The following is a 25,896-nucleotide window of genomic DNA, read 5'->3' on the forward strand; positions in this document are numbered from 1 at the left end:
TTTCAATATTTAACCAAACTTAGTTTAGTTTAGTGATATTAACATCTCGTTTTTTAAGCAATACTAGGGCTGTTTTATGGCGGACCTCGCAATTTTGAACCGCAGTCAGATGACGAGGACAACACCTGATCTAGCACTGGCTGAAAAAAGAGGCAAAATGTCTGTAAAACATCATATTTATCCTTATTCTTTTGTTAACTACATTTACAATATTTCGAAATGCTTTATTTTCCTTTTCTGTAGAACAAACGCTTAGACTTTATAAATTTAATTCGGACTAGCCTAAGGTGACTCATTTGCTTTTCACCGCAGTGCAAACCTAAACATTAACTAAACTTATCTTATAAAAGTAAAGTATACTTATCTTATCTTACGTATTTATGTACACTTTACTTATTTACTTATACTTTATTTACGAATACTTTACTTATTTACGTAAAAGTTTACGTATAATAAAAGTTTACGTATTTGTGTATACTTTACTTATTTATGTAAATCTCACTTATTTACGTAAACTTTTACGTATTTACGTTTACTTTATTTATTCTTTACTTATTTACGTACACTTTACTTTTTTACTTATTTACGTATTTACGCATACTTTACTTATTTACGCCTTCATGTATACTTTATTTATTTACGTATTTAAGTATACTTTACTTATATACGCATGCTTTTCTTATCTTACATTTACTTATCTAATAAAATTACATATGAGTATACTACGTTTCGAATAAGTATACTAAAAAACAATAAGGGAAAAGCGTTTTTAGTTTTATCAAAATTATATTCCTTTTCAGGATCCTAAAACAAACTTTACACGACAGGCTATCGACATAATTTCCAAAGAAATTTTTGTTTGCATTAATACCGAAAATTATCTTAAGAATATTTTTAAAAACTGAAATATATTCAATGAAATCAATAAAAAAATAATAAATAATAAATAGTATGTTAAAAATTAGAAGGTACGATCTGTTATCAAATCAAATATTCAATCAGAAATGAAGAAATTAGCATTAAAGGTTCAAAATATACTTCTAGCAAAAGCAAAGAAATGATTAAATCTTTGCTTCTATTTATTTTACAAAATGATCACGTACTTCAAAAAATGTTAAATCTTTCTACAAATAATGCATGTGCTGCTCCTAATTTAATAGGCGTTAAGTATATAACGCCTATAATCTAATTTTTAAGATACTTTTTTTCAGAAAAATATAATATGTATTTGAAGAATAAGTCTTATTGAATTAGGAATTCTCTTTTAAGAAAAGATAACTTCGTTAATAATCAACTAACACTAACAAAGCATTTTTAGGAACTGAAAAAGACGATGTGCCTTTAGTTAAAATGTTTTTCTTACACGTCATAAAATGAAAGAGGAAATAAAAGGACAAGAAAATTAATTTACTTATTGAATAAAAATTTAGCATCGTCAACTAAAGCTCCTTTAAAAATATTTCGTTCACTTTCTTAGCAAATGTTAATGTTACCCGAAATAGAATTAAATAAATTGTTTAACCAAACAAAGCAAAATTAAATTATTTATTTTCATTTTGGAATTATTTTTATCAATTCACATTTGCATTCAATGAAAAAATATGAATTATTATCCTCTTTCTTTAATTTTTTTGGGGAAAAAACTGCTTTATAAAATTAGTTTATAAAGTTCCATTTTGAACAGTAAGAATTTGTAAAACTAATGAATTTAAATGAATTATTCGCTGCATTTATTCCTTGACATATTATTTCATAATTATGTGCCTATAGGATGTTGATGTGATGATAAGCCTGCTGCGCACCAGTTTTGCCATAATCACCATTTTTATACGAAAGATAACTAGTAATTTTCCTATTAAAATAAGAGAAGCAGCGTGAACTGTTTGATTTGATCATAATATCTACTTCGAATTTGCAGTTACTGCTTGTTGATTTTTAATATACATCTTTTATATTTTATCCACAATTTAATAGATATCTCCAAAATCTTCTGAGCGGAATGGAAACATAAACGCTAATTTAGCCAGATAGACTATCGAAGATATATGGCAGATGTACTGAAATAATTATCTTTGACTAGAAAATTTCAAAAACGTTGATTTATTATTTACCAACGGATTCTAAAACCCTACGCACTTTTGCGCATGCCTTAAAATGGGTTTAATTCTGCAAAAATAAGGATAAAAGGGAAAATGGGAAAGTAGGTGATGTTTATATTTAGCAATAAAGTTAATATCAGAAATGCGCACATTATTCTCCGTCTCACCCCTTAGCGAGATAGAATCGTCCAAATGCGGTCGTATCAGGATAATGAAACGAACTGTAATCAGATGGATTATCGGAGATGTATGACAGTTTTACTGTAATAGTTACCATCGGCAGGAAAACTTGATTAACGATCAGATAAATAACGGAAGAATGCATATTTCACGTTCTGACAAGCATTTCTGATAAGAATAACCTCCATTTTTATTAGAAAGATACTTGGCAATTTTCCAATAAAAATACGAGAAACATCTTGAAGTGTTTATTTTTTTATTTTGATCATAATAGCTACTATTAATTCCTATCACAGATCGCTACTTTTTAATGTCCATCTTATGCGCTTTTTCCACAATTTAATGGACATATTCAAAAACATTGTTTTAGTCAGTATAATGTCAAGTATTATTAGTCATGTGAAGTAATTTAGTTATATATGGACAATTTTTGTAACAGTTACCATTGATAAGGAAATTTGGTTAACAATCAAATAAGAGTCAGAGAATGCCTATTTTTCGTTCTGATAATCATATACTGATGTGCATAATCGCTATTTTTATAAAAGGTAATTTTCCTTAAAATATATGAGAAGCATCTTGAATTGTTTATTCCTAATAATATCTACAAGTAATTCCTATTACCATTTTTAATGTTCATCTTCTACGCTTTGTCGACAATTTAATGGATATGTTTAAAGTCATCTAGCCGCAACAAAAACAAAAACGTTGATTTAGCCAGACATATTACGGGACATATGTGGCAAATTTACTGTAATAGTTACCACCAGCAAGAAAACTTGATTAGCCATCAAATAAGTAACGGAAGAATGTTTCTCGTTCTGATAAGCATAACCTCCATTTTCATACGAAAAATAATTGGCAATTTTCCTATAAAAATACCTTGAAGTGTTTGTTCTTCGATTTGACCGAAGTATCTACTATTAATTCCTGATACAAATCGCCAATTTTTAATGTTCATTTGGTACACTTTTTCCACTATGTAATGGATATGTTCAAAATCCTCTGCACTCAACGAAAGCAAAAACGTTGATTTAGTCAGACAGACTATCAGAAATATATGGTTTACTGTAATAATTACCACTGTGAAGAAAATTTGATTAACAATCAGATAGGCAACGTAAGAATGCATATTTTTGATCTGATAAGCATAGCCTCCATTTTTATAAGAAAAATAATTGGCAATTTTCCTATTAAAATACAAGAAGCATCTTGAATTGTTTTTTCTTCGATCTGACATAATAACACAAATAATTTCCATTACTGCTTTTTAATTTTTATTGTCCATATTGTACGTTTTGTCCATTATTTAATGGATATGTTCGAGATTCTTTGCGCGCTACGAAAATCAAAACGTTGATTTAGTCAGATAGACTATCGGAGATGAGATATATGGCAGGTTTATTGCAATAATTACCACTGGCAAGAAAATTTGATTAACGATCAGATAGGTAACGAAAGAATGCATATTTTTCGTTCTGATCCTAGTAAGTGTAATCGCCATATTTATGCAAAAATACAATTGGTAATTTTTCTAATAAAATACAAGAAGCATATGAGTTGAATTATTTGCTCTCTTTAATTTATCATAATATCTACTATTCTTTTCTATTACTGCTACTGCTAGTTAATAGTTAATTCCCTTCTTGTACATTTGGTCCACAATTAAATGGATCTGTTCAAATTCTTCTGAGCGCAACGGAAGCAAAAACGTTGATTTAGTCAGACAGACTATCGGAGATATAGGGCAGGTTTACTGTAATAATTACCTTTGGCAAAAAAATTTGATTAATATTCAAATAAGTAACGGAAGAATGCATATTCCTCGTTTTGATAAGCATATACTGATAAGCATAATTGCCATTTTAATACAAAAGAAAAATTGGCAATTTCCTTACAAATATACGAGAAGCATCTTGTAGTATTTGTTCTTCGATTTGATAGTAGTATCTTCTATTAATTCTTGTTACTGCTTGTTGATTTTTCATGCCCTCTTGTACGCTCCACAATTTAATGTCCACAATTTAATGGTTATGTTCAAAATCCTTTGCGTTCAACGGAAGAAGAAAACGTTGATTTAATCAGATAAATAATCGGAGATATTTAGCAGGTTTATTGTAATAATTGCCCTTTATAAGAAAATTTGGTTAACAATCGGATAGGAGCGAGAGAAACATTGATTTAATTAGAAGGGCAATTAGAGATAAATTCAAAAATGCATTAGCGCAAAATTAAAAAAATAATAATAATTTCATATTCGCTATGTAATACATTGATTGCCTGGGAAATTTTTGAGATACCAAAAAAAAAACTTTTATTCATTCGAGAGCGTTCGATGTTGTTAGCAACAGCAAAGAAATGTTTGTTGTGAGAGATCAAAGAAAATAATTGAGCAATTAATTAGACGAAAGCTTTCGTTCGAAGAACTTAATTAGGAAGAAGCTCTTTGTTTTATTTTGCATAAATAATAAATTAGAACAAGAGAAATTATTTTTCTACCGGATTAAAAATTCTTCCTAAATTTAAGTAGCTTTTTTTTTTCTTTTACCAGTTTTGATTTTGATTTATTTAACATTTTAATAGACCTAAAAAATGTATCAAAATTTTCACTTTTAGTTATCTTTTATTTATGGTGTTATTGATAAAGTTTTTCTAGTGATGTATTTTAAATTTACTATCCAAAAAAATTAATAAAAGAGAACGGGAAGATTTTTTATAAAATTTTAAAACTGAAAAATAAATAAACAGTTTTCAAGCAAATAATAAATTAATGATACCCATGTATTTACCAGACTATTTTGTATGTACCACAACTCCACTACTGTGTTTTTTCTGGGTTTTTTTTTAATGTTATTACACATATTTCATAGTGAGGCGGATTTATTAAAAAATACCAGACCGATGTTAAAGTCTGGGCATTATTTTATTTAATGTAGAAAATAATAGTGTCCTACAGGTCACAGATTACAAGAAATCTCCTATTATTTTTCGTCACTATCCAGCACCAAGTCCGTAAGAAAAGCTGTAGAATACCTTAAAGCACAAATCAAATTATTCGTGAATGAAAGGCGTACAGCAATTTTTAAAATGACAAATTAATAATAATCTTTAGTTTATATACTTTACATTAACTGTGTAACTTTAATAAATAAATTGTTTTCAGCTCAATAAATAACTTTTTAATTATAGAAAACTAAACTCAGCTGTGTAGCGGTTACATAACTCTATTACCTTTTCTTTTGATACAACAGATGGCGTTACCTTATTCAGGTATATTTCCCATGATCCTTCTTAGGGGTCATTATTATATGATATTCTAAGTGAGTGTCGTGTATTTTCGTATTCATGTTTGTTTGTCTGGTGAAATGTGGGACTTAGAAAATAGGTAAATAATTGTTCCTGAAATTTATCTGTTATTTTCATCTAACTCATAACGAAATTATAAAGAATCTTATCCCTTTATAACTCTTAATAGTGCAGATTATTTTACAATAGAAACAAAATAATTCTAATCCTTTTTTTTAGAATAAGTCACAAATTTAAGCATCATCTTGCTTAAACTTAACTGAAAATACAAAAAATGCTTTTATCATGCGTTTTTATTTTCCTTTTATTATCATTAATGCTTTTTAGGCGCCTGACCTAAAGTTTATTTCCCAAAATAAGTACATATTATAGTTAAAAATAAAAAGGGAATAAGAGAATAAATCTATATTGACTTATATTGAAAAATGTATACTCTCCTTTCTAAATAATATATTTTACATTCCACGTAACATAACTGTAGTAACGTAGCAATTTACTACTAAACATAAACACTAAGCATTAATCTACATGACCTACATTTTGAAATGGAACATTCTGGCACTGTTTTCTAGAAATGATATTATTTGCCTCACACATGCGATGCTTTTATGTCACTATTTTATAGAACATTTTTCCTTTCAGGATATTAAATAGAACTTTATTACCTCACTATATAATGTATGGAATGATCCTTCTATGTTTATAGCATCGAGTGCTTCATCTACGTATGCTACTCGAAATAATTCCATGGCAGATAACTTTTTCCAACATATGCGCTTTTCTTTTTATCATCAATTTCTAGATGTTTTCGGAATTTACGAATTTTGCAAAGGTTTTTTCAAAAAGTTTAAAACCCTCGAAATCAATACTATTCTTATGTTTATATTATATTATATATAAATAATTAGACATTATTATATAGAAGAAAGATTTTCAGGTATATGATATAGATAGACAGACATTCAATCTAACGTTTTCAGTTTGTCCCTATTATATAGAGATCCTCTTACAAAAGACTTAATTGTACTTTACTGTGTTGGATTCAGGCTTTAAATATTTACTCCTACAGGCTTGAAATCCATGCCATATGCGTAATGTTGTCCAAAAAAGATGTAATCCAAATTTATGAAATACAAGCAAAGTACTTTCAATGTAAAGAACTGTTATTTATTTGGTGATTGGAAAGTGTTAAATGGTATTTGAAGTTAACTAAGCAATTCAACTTGGGATTAAATTATCAAAACTTGAAACATAACAGAAAGAGATCTCGAAATGATAGAATACTTTCTCCTGTATTATCTATAAGACATAAGACTGAACATATGAAAAGAGTCTGACCAACTAAACAAGTATAAAGACACTCAGTCTTATTAACAGGTGTGTATTTGCTGAAAATATTTGGTTTCCACTAGTGTAAACAGTGCGTTTGCTCAAGGAAATAAAAAAATTAGAAAGATATTACAATCCCCCAAAAAGAAAGCATAGGTCGTTGGTCGTAAAAGATTCCACTTAGTATTAATTGAACCCTGTCATGTAATTCACTCCTGTGTAAAACACAGGAGTGAACCTATGGAAATAACTCGTCCAACTGAACAAGTATAAACACATCTAATATTGTTAACTTGTTGCTAGAGACATGTGTTTTTCACTAGGGTAAATAGTACTGTACTCTTATAAATAAAAAAAATTAGAAAAATATTACAATCCTCGGAAGAGAAAGCACTGGGGATTGGTCGTAAAAGATTGCTCTTCGTATTAATATTCATTTGTCTCTTTGTTCTTGAATCATTCGTAAGATTTCATCTCGATAATATTTATGTAAGCAAATAGTGTAAATCGAAGGCAATCAAATATACTAAATGTCACCTATACTGCTATAAGCTTTTTGAAGTTATCGTGTTTGCATACATACGACTAGATAGAATTCTCTTTAATAGATTTCTCCCAAATTTCGATAGATATTTCAAAATTTATTATTAAATACCAAATTTCATTGGTTTTAAGTACCAAAATGCATAATTTCATTCAGTTTGTAGGAGGTTTTTATCAGGTTCACAGACAAATATAATAACAAAAATATGTTTTTCAGACTCAAGTAGATCTGAAACGTTAAAACATTGTCTTGAGACTGAATGTTTTGACGGTTACGATACTGTCCCTTTATATATTAAGTATAAAAGAAGATAAAAATAGCATTTGGTGAATATACTACTAGCTCTGAAAATGTTACCCACGAATACTTAAATTACCTAATATATATTTTTTTAAATTTTGTTAAATTTAATCAGGTTAATCAATGGCAGCAATTGAAGCAATGTTCATTATGAGACCCGTTTTTTAATAAACCGATCAATTTAGTTCCCCATTTCAAAACATTTTAACATCTAAATGATTTATTTCAATTTAATCAATTTCATTTTTTGTAAAAATATGTTTGTTTTTATTTAACTATTATTACTCCAGATTACCTACTATCCACATTTGCAATCAATATTATTGAAATTATTAACTATTATTATTATTTATTTAACTATTATTACTCCAGTTTACCTACTATCCACATTTGCAATCAATATTATATTAATTAAGATAAATATAAGAAAACATATAGAAACCTTACTGATTATAACTGATAACTGATCGAATTATCATTAATATCAGATTAATATTTCCTTAAAATTTTGTAATTCATACAAATTCTGTTTCTTTTATGATCTTATTTATTCGGCAACCAAGAAAATGCAATGTTTAAATCCCCCTTCATGGTGTCCCATCTCAACTTTGCCACCCTTAGCAGCTGCCTAATTGAAAATATTCGATACTAAAAAGAATGGCCCATATACCCTAAATTCCCAACATAAACTCTTGTCTCCAGAAAAGTTAAATGATGACTTTATATATGCATAGATACCTACCTATGTCGAATTCTCTGCTGTAGAGATCTTCCACTGTAGGCCTGTGCCTGTCACAGTAGGTGCCGAAAAGGAATCTTTTGAGGATGGAGCTCTTGCCCACAGCGGCGCCACCCAGGCTGACCAGCCGGTAGTGGCACTCGCTATCATCCCCCATCGATGGCCTGCGTTCACCCAGCTTGGCGGCACTCACGGGGCACCTGTGAATAAAGACAGGAAAGGTAATCATCAACTTCTCATACAATGACATCTATTCATCAAATGATTTAGAAAACTAGTATAAGCACAAATTCTTACAAGCATAACTACCAAACAAATTGTAACATTGCCGAATAAATTCCATGTAACCAATTCTATATATCTGCTCAATAGGAATTAGGAACTTATTATGAATGTCAGACGATTACAATGGCATATTACAATGCAACTGTAATATGGAAGTTGTAAATAAGAAAATTTTTAACTTGAGAATACATAAGAGTCCATCAAATCGTTTGAAGCTATTTTCATAACGGTTTCATGCCGGCGTCCTGGCATAGGGGTAGCGCGTCTTCCCCGTGATCTGGGCGTCCCGGGTTCGAGTCCCGGTTTGGGCATGGTTGTTCTTCTGTTGTTCTATCTGTGAGATGTGTGAATGTGCCCTCCTGTAAAAAGGGGTTGTGCAAGCGAATGAATGATGCGTGAGTGGCAAAGTCGTACTCTTGGCCCTAGTTGGCGCTGCTATAAAAAATAAGAGACGTTCCCCTTCAGGCTTAAATCGCTGTCTTCGTAACAGCGGGCTTGTCAGTGGCAAGTGCCATAAGAAACAAACAAACAACAATAACGGTTTCATTGAAACAGTCGTTTATGCTCAAAATTAAATTTGTTTAATCTGTTTTCATTAATTTTTAAAAAGTTATGGCACATCAGTATATATTATTATCCGTAACGCTGTACAGAAAATAAAAATATAAAAATGAATTGTTTTTTTTTATTCACTCCACCGATTCAAGAACCCAACTTCTGTTTCGGCATCTATCAATTTTGATATGTTTGTTTGTTTGTTTTTTCGTTTTTTAGTTATGGGATCATGAGCTTGACATCTTCTTAACATTCTTTATGCTGTATTGAAATGAGGAGGGGTCTACAATTTATTATTATTTTATATTATGTTGATTCATTATATTTTCATATCACGAGACAGCTATAAGTTACTTCTACTATTTTCTTTCAGCAATTTTTCTTACTTTGTATTCGGTAAAGCATTTTTTTCTATTAGTAAATCACCATTTGTTTCAATCATATTTTAATGATTAATTTTAATTTTAATATCATATCTAGAAAAAATATTACTGCAAAGAAACATAGATAATCGAAAGAGATATTTGTGCGATTAAAGACGGGACTAAGACTCGAAAATAAAGATAGGATAGCAAACTTTATATTCTATTTCCAATTTTTATGCTGTATTGTAGCAAAGATCAAAAAGCTGAGATGTGTTGATTAATCATATTCTCATTTCAATTGCAAATTATTGCTAATATTTTTTTTCTATTCGCATTGTTTTTATTTTGCACTCGGTATTGCATTTTTTTCTATATATATCTAGATATAGTACAGCACTATATATATCTATATATTTTCTAGATATAGTACAGCACTATTGTTTCAGACTATTATAGTAATGTACACTATTGTTTCAGACTATTATAGTAATGTACACTATTGTTTCAGACTATTATAGTAATGTACACTATTGTTTCAGACTATTATAGTAATGTACACTATTGTTTCAGACTATTATAGTAATGTACACTATTGTTTCAGACTATTATAGTAATGTACACTATTGTTTCACACAATTTCAAATTCCATTTACATGAGTAGTTTTGATTTGTCTATTTGTGAATATTATGGATAGAAAAGATACCGTTCCAAAAAAATTGATATTACAATAAATTTGCATCCCGTGCAAGAAAATAAAACTTTTGATGTTACTATAAATTTGCATCCCGTGCAAGAAAACAGAACTTTTGATGTTACTATAAATTTGCATCCACTGCAAGAAAACAAAACTTTTGATGTTACTATAAATTTGCATCTTAAGCACATTTACGACATATAATACTTTTTTGTTCCTTTCCCACTCCACCAATATGCATGGCATAACTACAGTTTCCTTTATTTAAACTCTGACAGTTATATCCAATATATTGCTGACAGGTTAACAGTCTGTCTAGACGAACGCATATCCTAGTTTTAAAGGATTATGATATATAACCTTTCTTCATTTTTAAAGGAAATCGTCTGAAATTGCTATTATTGATTTTTGAGAATTGAAAGAACTTATTTCTTTCAGAAACAACAATATAAGATTGATGAAAACCTGATAGCACACAATAATGTAAGCCATAAAAGTATAATGGAAAAAGCAAGAGTAATTTCTTTTAACCTTTAGAAAATCGAGTTTGGATCTGATGAACAAATTGCCTTATATAAAAAAAAAATGCTTTTTTAATGCTGAAACTTCCAATCTGAAAGTTACAGAAGCAAAACTAAGATCCTATAAAAACTATATAAACAAGTTACTGAAAGCCTAAATTTTCTTTTAAGGCTCTAGCAAACTTGCTGACCCAGGAATCCTTTGAACCTAAATGCTAAATATAATAGACTTTTTGCCAATAGAATTTCATTTTAAATAATAGTTTTTTTTTTAAAATCAGTTCTTTTTAATGTTATAATAATTTGAGTAAAAATGTTGAGTTAGAAAAGTTAAGCGCTACCTTTAATGAAAGGACTAGAAATATAAAACTACTGAATAAATTGCAAAATTCCTCCCAAGACAAAATAGAAACTGCAGCATTGGTTGAACATACGCTTGTGAATTTTAGAACCAAAAACTGATATATTTTCGGAATGTGAGTGGAATTACTACTCGCTATCTAAAAAATCGAGTCCTGTTTTTTAAATAAGAACTCCGGGCTACAGTGCCCTGATGATAAAGTTTCGATTTCGAAAGCGGAGGGTTTGAGGCTCGAAACCAATTCCACCAGAGGACCGTCGTATAAGCGGGCCCGGTGCGCTTTAAATCCGTCGGGACCACACGTCCTTCCACTGGTAGATTGCGGAAGTTTGCAGAGGAGTGATGCCAGCTCAGTTGTCGTTCTCATCGCCTGACCACGGTTCAAAATTACGAGATGCATCCCAAAATAGCCTTAAATAGGTACGTTAATCTAACTGAATCTATTAAATTGTCACATATGTCGCTTTAAAATCAATGGTCAAACGCCCTTCCAATTTACAGGAAGGCGGCATGAAGTTTAAAGATGAAGCTCATTTCTGAAGTGATATCATCTTTATTTGACCATTGCTTTAAACTATGATGTCCACCCTAAAATATTCCTATGCTCAATCAAGAGAAGATGCTAAATTTACTAAATTAAACTGTATTGAGTTTTCATGCTTCGTTAATTTAAAATTAAATTTCAAACATTCAAGCCATTGATTATTTTAAATTTTTCTGTAGTAATTGAAAATATTTTTACAATTCCTTTTTTAACATTTTTTATATTAAGAAACTTATATATCAAACGGCGAATAAAAGTTCATTAACTTTTAATTTAATAATGCCATGTTCTTGAATTCAATAATTCGTTATATCTAATTTGAAGATCCGCCATTCCTGATGCACCCCTTCATTCGAATTCCTTAACAAAGTACGTTGGAGTGGCAAATAGCAATTGCCTTGAGGAGAAATATACCGAGTTTAGGATATTCCCTTGGAGATTTATTAACGAATAATATATGGTATTGGTAGAATTATTCATTAACTTACCTTTCGCGTTTTATGTTTGGCTTTGCAGTTATGGCCTCAACATTACTGCTTAACTTTGTAGTTATGAATGGCTTTGTAGTTATGATTCAAAACTACTGCATGACTTTTCAGTTATGAATGGCTTATAATTTCATTTGCTCAATAATTTTCAATTGAAACAGACCTGTGAGTGCGATTCAGCGTAGAATGTACTGAAATAGAATATATGTATTCTGTGTTTCAATTCATCCAGAAAAAATGAATCTTGTGTTGAGTCATTTATTTAGAATAAAATAATATTTTAAAATTTGATTTTGTAGAAAGTTTAAAGTTGGGAACTCATCTGTTAAAAATAACTAGCATTAAAAATTATCATCTATTACTTTTCACATAGTTATTGAAATATATCTATAGTTCCCTGAATTTTAGCAATACAGCATTTTATTATAAATAGTTGATACTGATAAGTTATATATGTTACATCTACTTTTATTTTCTGCTTGTTCTTGTTGTTTTAACAGATAATATTTATCTAGAATTAAACGGAATAATTCCCAACTATTTTCAAAAAAACAAGCTATTCTTTTTGGAAAAAAAACTCATTAAAAGTTTTTTTAAATTTTTTCCCTCATAAGAGAAACTCTGTTTGAACGGCTGAACGCTATTTTTAACAATCATGATTTTCTTTTCCTCATCAGTACTCTCCCTATTAGCACTAGATATTATACGATATTCCCACAATGTTGCTCGATATTCTGAACCCTAGTTAGTGTCTTCTTTTCCCCATCAATACTCTCCCTATTAGCACTAGATATTATACGATATTCCCACAATGTTGCTCGATATTCTGAACCCTAGTTAGTGTCTTCTTTTACCCATCAATACTCTCCCTATTAGCACTAGATATTATACGATATTAACACGATGTTGCTCGATATTCTGAACCCTAGTTAGTGTCTTCTTTTCCCCATCAATACTCTCCCTATTAGCACTAGATATTATACGATATTCCCACGATGTTGCTCGATATTCTGAACCCTAGTTAGTGTCTTCTTTTCCCCATCAATACTCTCCCTATTAGCACTAGATATTATACAATATTCCCACGATGTTGCTCGATATTCTGAACCCTAGTTAGTGTCTTCTTTTCCCCATCAATACTCTCCCTATTAGCACTAGATATTATACGATATTAACACGATGTTGCTCGATATTCTGAACCCTAGTTAGTGTCTTCTTTTCCCCATCAATACTCTCCCTATTAGCACTAGATATTATACGATATTAACACGATTTTTCTCGATATTCTGAACCCTAGTTAGTGTGAAATATATCATTACAATGTTGTTCGGCATTTTGTGCTAATAGGGCAATAATACTTTTATCAAGAGGTATATACAGAAAATTAGAGAAACCAAACTATTCTCTGATGTGTCGTCAAAAGGCAAAAACAGGTTGGCAGGTCATACTTTCGAAGAGTTTTTATCTTTACGAAACTTAACACCTTTATACACTGTTTACTGAATGAGCACAACAACTTTTGAATCAACTAAACCCACATCACACAATTTTCAGAAAGTAAATCAACTTTATGTAAATAAAAAAATTCAAAAATAGTAAATTCGCTGATGCCAGTTCTCAAAACATCCTTCCATTATGTAAAGAAAAAAAAGTAGACCTTTGGCCTTTCTCCAAACCTTGTTAATAACTAGCAAAACCCGATTAGATCAATTATATACAGCAAGAAAATTCTTTTAAACAATACATTTATCTCTGAGCAAATTTCTGTCTTCATTTTTATGTCATGATTTTTCCTTACTCATCTAATTGTTTTCCCGTATAAATATAGATACATTTTTCCTCTCTTAGACAGCTTGAACTGATTTTTATTTCTTACAGCTCCATCTAATTACTTTCAGCACGATATGGAGCACATATCATACATTTTTAGAAAACCTAACATACCAATACGTCTTATTTAAAAAGTTGGTTTAGAAATAAAAGAAGTCAATCACTAAAGCACGCGAAGAAGTTAAATGGTTCGTTGCTAATAGAAATGTCACAAAATTTCCCAACATAGAATGTATTTTTCAGTTGAACTTTACTTTTGGTATGAATATTTTTTCACTGCGTGGGTATAATTTGTACTTGTTAGTACTTGATAAACCATTTATATTTCGCTATAATTAGCCGCAAATAATTAGTTTTACTGAACATATTTGCATTTTAAAATAAAATTCTAGTATATAATTTTTCTGAAATTTAAAACTTCTGACAGAAAATGAGGCTTACATTTTTTTAAAAACATGAAAATATATGCAGAAAAAATGAATAATGTAGCTATGAACATGAAAATTACTATTCAGTTCCGCATGCAAATCAGTTATCCTTTCTCTTATCAGCCATTAAATATTAAGTAGCAACAGAAAAGCAAAAGAGCAATTAGATTAGATAAAATTATAAATTTTTAAAAAGAAAATTTTTTTTGTATAAAATAAAAAACAACCACATTATTTATTAATTTTGATGAATGTATTTTGGTGTTGCAAAAAATGCAACCCTATTAACAAAAAATACTCAATAATATTAGCACGATGTCTTATTGTAACGATATTAACAGGCCTTCATAACACTGAATAACATAGTGGAGATATTGCATAATATCTTGTGCTAATAGTAAGTTATAAATTGCAACAACTGAGCTCCTTCGTATCAATAAGGGTAAACTTCTATGTGCTGGGCCCTGAACAAGTTCATTTCGTCAAAAAAATTTATTTTATATTTTAAATTACAATTACATATAAGTCAATTATGTTTTTTTATTACTAATATTGCAATCACTTTTAAATGCGTATGATAAATAAAGATAAATTGTGTGCTACATTTCTCTAAAAAAAACTCATATTTACATGATTTGTTTGTTCCAAAAAATGCATTAGGACATATTTTCTGGGAAGTATAATTTTATCATACACAAAGTACAGGGTAAGCAAAAATTCTCTCTCAGATTATTAAAAAAAACTAATGTGCAAGAATCAATATATTTATATATATGTTTCTTTTTTGTAAATTGTAAATTCTTTAACTAAATTTGTAATTGAATCAATTAGCTCAGCAAATTTTATTCTGCATTCCCTTTGTAGATGAAATTGCTAAGGTGCTATTTTATTCTTGCCATTGGTTTTCTAATAATTGGTATGTTACATAAGACACGGCATCTAAGCCTTCAAATCTTGATTATCATGAAATGAGGTAGCAAATATACAAAACAATTTTGAATAAAGACAGTTAATTTTATTTCATGGAATTATTTTTAAAAAATCATTTTTTCTTTCAATTCCATTTCGTTAAGAATTAGAATTCCATTCAATCTGGAAAGCAGGGATTAGCAATGCCATTTAGTCAGTATGTAATCATCGAGATTCAGATTCTGTGCAATGACAAAAAAAAAGATATTTCATAATAACAATTTGTTATCAAGGAAAAACAGTGTGATTACGAAGTGAATTTCACCACCAACTATCGTAATTTACATCGCTGATGGAAACGATTATACGGTGTTGTGACGATTAGAATTCTTCTGGTAATATGTATAACTGTTATGGCAGTGCAACAACAAATGCCTGAATAACAGCTCTGAGGACAAACTAGCATATTTCTTTCCTGCTAACATTCCATTCACGAATAATGTTTCCCAACTCGGAAAATACAGGTTCACTGATAGATCCTTGATTGCTTTATTAGCATTTCCTTCGTCCAGTTGTTGATTCAGGTTATTGTACTCTGTTTTTCTTTTGGGCAATCCAGCGATCCAACTTCCTCTCTTTGCAGAGCGTTGTAAGATTCTTATTCCAGGATTCTTATACATTTTTTGTCTTGTACTCGATAAATAATTAATTTTTTTCTCCTCGTTTAATATATGGATAACCATATTATTCTCCTTACACTACTGAACGAGTCTGAATTGTGAGTTCCATTTATCAAACATGCAAATAGGCATATGTTGTTTCTGCACTTTGATTAATCAGTGTTGCGACTGTATTGAATATAATATGCTTATTTAGATACTAAAATAAATTGCCGGAAATTCTCCTGGAATTCATGAGCCACATGATAATGATGTCCGCATTACCACGGAAATGGTGTGCAGTAGCTTCTGAGGGTAAAGACCCCTGAGCACCCGAGGGCAGAAATCTGACTTCTAGCTCATATGAAGATGAAACTCACACAACGCTTGCACAACCCCTTTTTTCATGGGGAGGGGCAGATTCACACACCTCATAGATAGAACACAGATGAAAAACAACCATGCCCGAACTGGGATTCGAACCCGGGACGCCCAGGTCACGGGGAAGATACGCTACCCCTGCAAGGACGCCGGCCGTGAGCCATATGAAAGGCGTTATAAGGGTAGAATGCGAAATTATTACAAAAACAATCCATTGTCATTGCTCCTTTTTAAAAACTTTCAAAATATTCGAGTGTGGTTTGTTTCTTTCCCATATTTCTGTTATTTTTTTTCTTTCCCATATTTCTTCTTTCACCATTGGCTAAGTTCCCTCACAGCCAATGATGATAGCGAATTACTCTAATTGGGTTGAGTTCAGGAGTCAAAAAAGAGTTACTACAAAGTGAACTGATAAAACGTCACTAAGCAAGAAGGATACAGACGGGGATAGGTGAATGATTACATTGCACAATTGCTGAATATTGTTCTACTAAGAGAATGAGTAATATTGTGCGAATTCATTGCAAGCTAGATTATTATCATATTGATATATCAATATATCAAGCAATTTCTTTTTAAGAGTTGTTATTGATTCCTATTTGTGATTAAGAATGTTTGGCTAAGGAATCTTTCGTCGTTTATTGTCCAACAACAGCAGGCAAACAGAATTTAAGAGAACAAACTGATTACTTAAAGATGGGTGTTTGTTTGTTTGTTTGTTTTGCTTTTTTTTATGAGACATTGTGCATCAATTTCCATGTCGTGAACTCTTATTTGTATGTTTTTCATACACTGTTTTATACCAGAGTGATGTTTACACAATTTAATTCCAAGATTAATACTATTTTAAGTTTTTAAGTGGTCCAGCCTATTGAATCATGCTTTTAAATACTCGATGCAAATTTCCTTCCCCTCACCCTTTTTTTACCTGTAAAGAACGAACTGTAGATAGGAAACAAAACAGATTATTAGAGTCTTCAGATAAATTTTACAATTCATGTCCATAACAGCATTAGCCTCCTCGTCTCTATGCCTGGACTAACGCAGTTGCCAATGTCTGGTGGCCCAGTTTCTGTTTCCAGCGAAGGATTCAAGATATAAAGCGAGGGCATCTATGGTGATAACTCGCTTTACATCTTGCACCCCTTATAGACACAGAAATGGCCTACTAGGATAGAGCTTACATGGAAATGAGAATGTTAAATAACCATAGTGGTTACATTTACTATAATCATTTATTTACTGTTTTATGGGAAATAATTAAATTTTAACAATCTTGTTTTACATACAAGATTACTTAATTATATTTTTATTTAATTTATTTATATTTTTGTATAAATATGATAGTTTTGTTATTTTATAATTAAAATATAAGATAAAGGTGAACTTTAGGTTATATTATTCATAAATCCGGATTTATCTTGAACAGTTATTTATAACGCAAAGCAAAATATCATTAGGCATTAGTTATAAACATCATATGACTAATGAGCTTCATCGAGGCGTATTTTAAAAAAATTAGGCTTATATAACAAATATCCTTAAAAATCATGCTAGGAATTATTTTCTGACTATGTCTGTTTTTTGAGAGAGAGAGAGACAGAGGCGCTTCTATGTTCCAAGTTTGTGAAAGAAAGACAGATCCTAAGACTGGCTCTCAAGGACATTAATATATATTGACCTCCAGATTTTCACCAACTTAATTTACAGAATTTTTGAAAATTTCTGTAAATTTATTGTTGACATCTGTAATCCTTCATGACTGTTACATTTTCTTCTTCTTCTTTATATAAGGTGTTGCATACTTACTTCTGTAAGCCCCGTGGGATACTTTGTGGTGCACGGGTTTTTTTTTTAAATGTTTCAATAAAAAAGAGAGACAGAGAGAAAGAAGTGCAATAGAGTGAATTTAACAAATAAAAAAATATCTGTGGCTTGCTGTATTTTAAATTTTGGTTTAAATTTTTGCATTTTTATCTTCCGTCTTCCTTATCATTTATTTGTTCTTACATTTTATTTTTCATTTTTCAACTTGCAGTTTTATCTTTGAATTTCCATATAAGCAATATATATAATCCATTAAGCCATATTATTTATTATCCATGCTTGCGTAAATCAAAAATTTTCATGCCACTGTTATGAACAAAAATACCTACACTTAATAAAATGAGAAAAACTTATCTGATATAAAATGAAGTTAGGAAATATTTCACGGCTAACAAATAACTGTGGTTTTCTGAAGAACGCATTCTTTATTTAATTTATGACCGATTCTATAGTATGCTTTTTTATCCTTTTTAATCTAATTCTTTGGTTCTCTTCGAATTCTATTTCCAAAGTAGTCTTTTCGCAAAAAAAGGGAAATTTTATTGTTACCCCCGTATTTAACAAAATGAGGTTTTATAAAATATTCTATTTGAAAAAAAATGTATTGCTTATATTTTTAATCGCATTATTTGATTATATCTTGAATTTTACGCTTCGAGGTTTAACATCTTTTCTTCTTTTCTACGCAATGAACAAAAAACGGTAGAGAAGATTTGAAGGATCATTCTAAAGTGTTTTTTTATTTTTACATCTTTCATAAAAAGATCAAATAATCCTATTTTACATTAGTGTCAGGTTTAAACTTATTCCTTTTTTTGTCAGTTCCAGACTGAAAAATTCTTTGGATTTGTAAAGAATATTTTTTCTAATAGAATAAAATAGCAGCAAGAAGAGTTCTTGCGATTCGAACAAATAATTTTTAAAGAGTTTTAAATGGACCAAGTTCATTTCATATTGGTAACGATGGCATTAAGCAATCTTTTCTTCAATCAGTACTGTAGCAAAATTCTAAAATTCTGTATATTTATGAATACCCAACAGTAATAATTAATTATTCTCAGAAATCAATTATCAATTCCTTAATTTTCAACTCTCAACTATTTTCTGATTCAACTCGGAAGGACCAAATCTGGCTATGAAATTTAAAAGATTATTATAATTTTTTACCAGAACTTTGGACAGGCGGTAATTTTATTGTGATTTATTAAAAAATGTTTTAAGAGTCCAATTATAAATATTGGTTTGTACTTCAGCAACAGTTAAGGTATATACCGTTCTCAAAACGCGCCCTGCATGTATCTATATAAAAGAAAATCCCAATAACAGTATCTTCATGATTAATTATTCACAAAATAAAAGAAGCATTTATTTGTTTTTTCATCAGAACGAATTACGAAAAAGAAGATGTCCAGTTACTTTGAAAAAATTATCCAATTATTCATGAGTTCCAATTATTCAATTATTCATGAATCCAAACGATAATTTAAATATTAGCATCTAATGAAGAAGAAAGTGATAAATACACCCAACATAAAGAAGTGCGTGGAATTTCCTATAATGTTTGGGTAATCATTATACTATTTAGACAATATCCTCATCGTGTTTTTCTACATATTTTGGATCTCTTTTTGATTTTTTTTTTTTTTTCAAATTCAGTACAACTGAGTTTGGAAGAAAAAATTTCATCTAATCATGTAACTAATTTCTTATCGTAGAACTTTTGGATATATTTCTTTTCTCTTTCATCTGTATATGTAACTTTAAATCATTATTTTTTTTTAACTTTGAAATCCCTTTTCGCGAAGAATTGGATGAAGCATGTTTAAGGAAATTTTCTTGGCTCTCTCCCGTTTTCTTGAGTGGACATACCAAATCCCTTCCAGCATGGTTGGAAGACCTTTACTAAATGTCCTTGGTGCAGGGCAGATCAAGCCTCTCCTAATCATATTTTAAATGTTTAAATTTACTATTATTGAGATTTTAAGGGACCAGCTTTTGTTTTTAGACTTTTTTTAGATCTTTGGTTTCATGGAGGTGGTATAGTGCAACTATATCACCTGGGATCAGAAATAACAAAAAGAAATTTTCAACGATGGACAGCATGTCTCTGCTTTAATTTTCATTGGAAGGAAGATGAAATAGACCTTCTACGAATTCCTTTGCGTGTTTCAAGAAGTACAGCATCAAAATATGTTTAAAAAAAGTAATAATTTATATAACTTCTGATCGAAACGAGAGCAAAGAATATTTTATAAGGCGACAGACTCTTTAAAAGGTATGTGTATATCTTTTAAACTCGTGACATATCATTTATTTGTCTCATCTGCACTCTCGATTACTGTCTTATCACAACGCCTGTTAGTCAAATCAAGATACAACAGTCCATGCACTTTCAAAACTTTCTTTCACAGAATAATTACTAAAGATTATTTACGAGTACATGATTATACAGGCGGTTATCAAAATAATGGAAACACCTTAGATTTATAAAGAATCATTTATCATTATAGTATAAGACCGCCTTTATCACGTAATACAGCTTCGATTTGCCTAGGAATCGATTCATACAAGTGTTGAATAGTGTTTATAAAAATATTGTACCATTCTTCCTGTAGTTATTGTGAAAGTTCTGGTAGAGATGCCGGTGTAGGATATCGATCCCGTATTGAACGCTCTAAAATAGATCAGGGAGGTTCAAATATATTGAGGCCATGAGACTGTACGGGCCAAGGCAGATGTTTGTTTAATGCCAGATGTAATTCATCCTACCATTACTGGACAAGTCTAGCTGCATGACTAGATGCATTATCAACCTGGAATATTCCATCTCTTACACAAAATAATATTTGCATCATAGGATGAACCTGGCCAGCTAAAATTTCTCTATACTTCTCCTCAGTGATCCTTCCTTTCAGGGTTACGATTGGTATAGCAGAAACCCATGACATGGCTGCCCACATCATGACAGATCCACCTCCATTCTTGACATATGGAATGATACAATTACGATCATACGCTTGTGCAGGTGATTTCCAAACGTGCACCCGTTCTGTTGTAAAGAAAAGTATGAAACACGATTCGTCAGACCCTATTACTTGTTGTTGTTGTTTATAATGGCGCCTGCCATGGACAAGTTTGCTGACAAAGTCAGTGATTTTAAGCCAAGGGAGCGTCTCTTGTTTTAGTAGCGCCAACTAGGGCCAAGAGTACGTCTTAGCGACTCACGCATCACACTCGCTTGCACAACCCCTTTTTACAGGGGGGCACATTCACACATCTCACAGATGGAACAGATGAAGAACAACCATGCCCGAACCGGGACGAACCCAGGACGCCCAGATCACGGGGAAGACGCGCTACACCGTGATCTGGGGGATCAGGACGCCGGCCACTATTACTTTCTTCCACTTATCAATGGACCAGGTCTTGTGAGTGTGACACCACTGTAGACGACGTTTACCATTAACATCTGTGACAAGTGGCTTAGGAATTGCTGCTCTACCTTAAAAGTTCTGTTGAAGAAGGAGCCTTCTAACCGTAATCACTGACACTGGAGAATCCAGATGGGTATTGAGCTCTGAGGTCACTTTTGTTTCAGTTGTTCGCTTTTTAGACATTACAATGCGCTTCAATACCCGTCGGTCTCTTTCACTGAGCTTCTCTTTCCGCCCATTATTTTGCTTTACCGAGCTTGTCTTGCGACGCTGTGTGTAAGCTGTCATGACTTAAGTCGCCGTACCTCAAAAAACGCCAAAAAGTTTTGGCCACACTTTCTCCAGCTAGACGGCCTCCTACTGAAAATCTGAGGGGTCCGACATTTTACGCAATTGAAAAAAAATTCAATATTTATAGAACTTTAATAACATTAACACATATTACCAGAATATATACATTGCTATTTATAAAAAAAAACTGATGTCTATTATTATATTTAAATGCTTACGAAGCGCATTCAAAAATGTCACTTTTATTCACATATGTTTCCATTGTTTTGATAACCACCTGTACATCGTACCAGCATTAGTTAAGCAGGACTCAAAACTTCTTTTTCTTCAGGGACGCAGAAGTAATTTGCTAATATATAAACCACATCGTACTGCTTCTTAAGCTTAGACAATTCCTGATATTTTTTAAAAATTATTTCTTAACAATGAGACGCCGATTTGTTTCTTGGTGGATTTTTTTTTTGAGGAATTTCATTATGAATTATGTGTTTTTCAGGTATGTAACAAGAAGACCAAATCTATATCAGGAAATTTCATGAAATCATTTTTATCGTTACAATGAAGAACAATTTTCTTGTGAACATTCGATGGGCATTTGCAAGCTGTATGTAAAAAAATAAACAGTAGCAAAAAAGGCACTTTAAATTTTGCGTAATAACCAATATGTACAGCCACTCTATTCAATTATCTATCAGAATCGACTCAGTCCAAAAGAAGGAACATTTTCGATAACCCCATCTCCACCGTCAGAGAAAAGATATTCAAAGGAAGCAGTAAGCTTCATCTTCAAACAAAACTGTCATATTTACAAATAATAAATTTATATTTTTCATAAATATTTAGCACATTTTCGAATTCCCATAATTTTGTATAATTCATGGGCAATAAGAAAAACTGGAACAGCATTTACAATTATGCATGGTACTATCATCGGGTATAGCTATGCATCTCTATAACACAAATATGCATCATTAAAGTACTTCTAGAACTGTTAATTAATACTTAAATTATCCAAGAAAAGAAATCGCATGAATTTGAAAACCTCGCATAATTTTGGGTATAAACAAAGATTCAATGTAACAAATGCAAGCGTACTCATTTCCAACTACCTGGATCATAATTCGAAGATGCTACATTTAGAATGGAACATTCAATAGGTGCGTTCAAGTTACCAGATAGAACAGAATTATGCATAATATTATACAATTTTGTTCAATGTTTGACTGTAATTTACAACGTTATATAATATTTTTTCAGTATATCTGTATTACTAGATTAGAATAGGAATAGCAAACAGGTAAATAAGTATGAGAAAATATTTTATTCTCAAATTCTAGTGAAGGTATAAAAATTGAGTTCGGCTAAAAGAAAGTATCAAAGTAAGTTGACAAAGCAACGGCAGAAACAAAGAGAACTACTAACATTAAACTAATGTTTCCAACTAGTGGACCTAAACATTATTGCCTAGAACTATTATTTATTTGCTTTACAAACATGCGGCATTCAAGTACATCGTAGATTTGTACTTATAACTTCCCCGATATTCAGTGAATGGACAACCCCTGAGGATCGTCCCTATCTTGATGTACTTCGTTTCCTTACGGTAAACACATTTAAAAGAGGCCTCTTTAAGTTGTCTCTAAACGTTGACATTTTTCTTTTCAGCCCTTTCTGAGAAAATGGCTGTGCCCAGGACCGAAAGCGCTTTCTTCAACAAGCCTATTACCTTGTCAAAGGTTTTTTTTCCCTGGCTGGTAGGTGATCCCTGTTTTAAAGTGGATAATGGCAGACGAGGAGCTATTGCAGGGACTTGAGATGCCTTATAAAAAGTTAAAAGGAAGCGCCTTCGCTTGGGTTGTTTTCACATCAACTGGTTCAAGAAGTGCTTTAATGTTGCATCGCTGCGTAATAGAGACATGTAATTGTATACGATGATGGGATCGCATAGACGCTGTTATTGAGAGAACACCCTTGTAACAAGCACGAAATATTTTTTCTGCATGTCAAATATTTTTAAAGGAAGAAAAAAGGGAAACTGATTGATGTTGATAACAGGTTGCACAGTAACCCGATGTTTTTGTTGAATAAAACATTTTTAACTCGCAGAATGAATAAGAAGAAATATTTTTCTCAAAATGGGAAATATTTTAAGAATGAGAAATAGGCTTTCATTTATATAACCATATGTAATTGGTTGTGTCTCTTACATAATTATAGATAAAAGAGAAAACTAACTTTTAAAATGTTTATTTTGGGAGCATTTGGCTATAAATGACCTAATGAATAATAATAATAATAATGAACTTAGAAAAGTAAATATTAATGATTTGACTCATTTATGCAATTGAAAATTAAATTCGTAATTATAAAATAAATATTAATGATTCGACTCATTTATGCAATTGAAAATTAAACCCGTAATTAACCTCTTAAAATAAAATTGTTTTCACAACATAGTAAAAAAAATCTGTATTGCTAAATTTTTCAGAAATAAAATTATTACATGAAAAATAATCTCTTGAGGGAAAAATCGGAACTGTTTACATTTTGAATGACAAATTTGGCATTTGGCAGTTTTGGTTTGAATTCGAAATAAACTCATTAAAAGGTTCTTTTCTATAGTACAGAAATGTTTAACAGCCATTTTTAAAATCAAATAAATTTTCTTGACCGCCATTCATTTTCTAAATGCAGAGAAAATAAAAAATCAAATAAATTAAATTAAATAAGCAATTTTAAACAAATTTATTAGTGTGCTAAAAGCATTTTTTTTTATTATTCTCTATTTTCACATTTAAATTAGAATTCATAGTTTTAAATATTATAAAATCCACTCAATCAGTTTTTCTTAAATTCACTATTAAACGGCGCCATTCATAATAAATCAAGATTTCATTAAATTAATCAATTAACTAATAATTTAGTTCTAAAATATTAAGCTAGTGTTCAGCATCAAAACTAATTGAATGTATAAAACTTTAAAATCTAATATATCTGGAAATGAACGACCAATACAAAAGCAAAATTCTGTCTTTGCAAGCAGGAAACGAAGCAATTTAAATTAAAGTATTTAAAATCTAATAGGTCAAATAAAAGGATCATCAATAGAATTCAAAATAACGCTGATAACCAAATCAGTCTTCTGCCGGTTTAAATAGGCAGATAATTATCGCTATACATCAAATAAAATAAAAGTTCCCATCAATGTTTGTGAAATATATTCAGTTGTATAGATAAATATGGTGACTTTCACCTACTATGGGATATTTTTTCATGACTATATTTCTTAAAATCTTATATTTTTGACATGAATATATCTCTATCATATTTTTTTAAAAAAAGGCAACAGATGGCTTCTTACTATGACATATAAATAGTGAAGTACTTTTCTGTTACTGAAGTGAACTGAAAGTGATTTCCAATATTAAAAGGTTATTTTGAGAATTCATCTAGTAGTAATCTAGAAATATGTTACAAACAATCAATTAGTCTGAAAAATGATATATAACATAAATCCAAGCACAAAATTTGTTTGGGGCACTTAGTTGAATTAAAATTGAAGGAGTATTCTTTTCTGACATAAACTTTCGCATATGTTTACACAATATAACACTTTATTTTTCGTTCTCCTTATAAAAGTCTGATTAAGATCGGATGGACAATCCCTCTAAGGTCACAGAAAGTCAACAAAAGAGTATTGCGTTTTACGTTTATAGTATAATGAAAAAAATCTAATATGAATTTTGGACATCTTTCTTTCAAATAATTGAATCCCAATTTTAATATGAATCTAAGATTTTGATCATAAAAATTATAAATTATAATT

The 25,896-nt window shown here is 30.6% G+C and overlaps 1 protein-coding gene across 3 annotated transcripts in view; it reads right to left on the reverse strand.

Moving 5' to 3' along the window:
- LOC129984182 (ras-related protein Rap-1b-like) overlaps positions 1-25,896 on the reverse strand; it is a 249,290-nt gene that overhangs the window by 71,073 nt on the left and 152,321 nt on the right. For all 3 annotated transcript variants that reach the window (XM_056093993.1, XM_056093992.1, XM_056093994.1), the window contains exon 2: positions 8,501-8,697. In XM_056093993.1, coding sequence (XP_055949968.1) covers positions 8,501-8,654 — 154 coding nt within the window. In that variant the 5' untranslated portion in view covers positions 8,655-8,697. The remainder of the gene's footprint in view (positions 1-8,500; positions 8,698-25,896) is intronic.

This window comes from Argiope bruennichi, chromosome 9 (genome assembly GCF_947563725.1).
Source record: "Argiope bruennichi chromosome 9, qqArgBrue1.1, whole genome shotgun sequence".
Classification (NCBI taxonomy): Eukaryota; Metazoa; Arthropoda; class Arachnida; order Araneae; family Araneidae; genus Argiope; species Argiope bruennichi.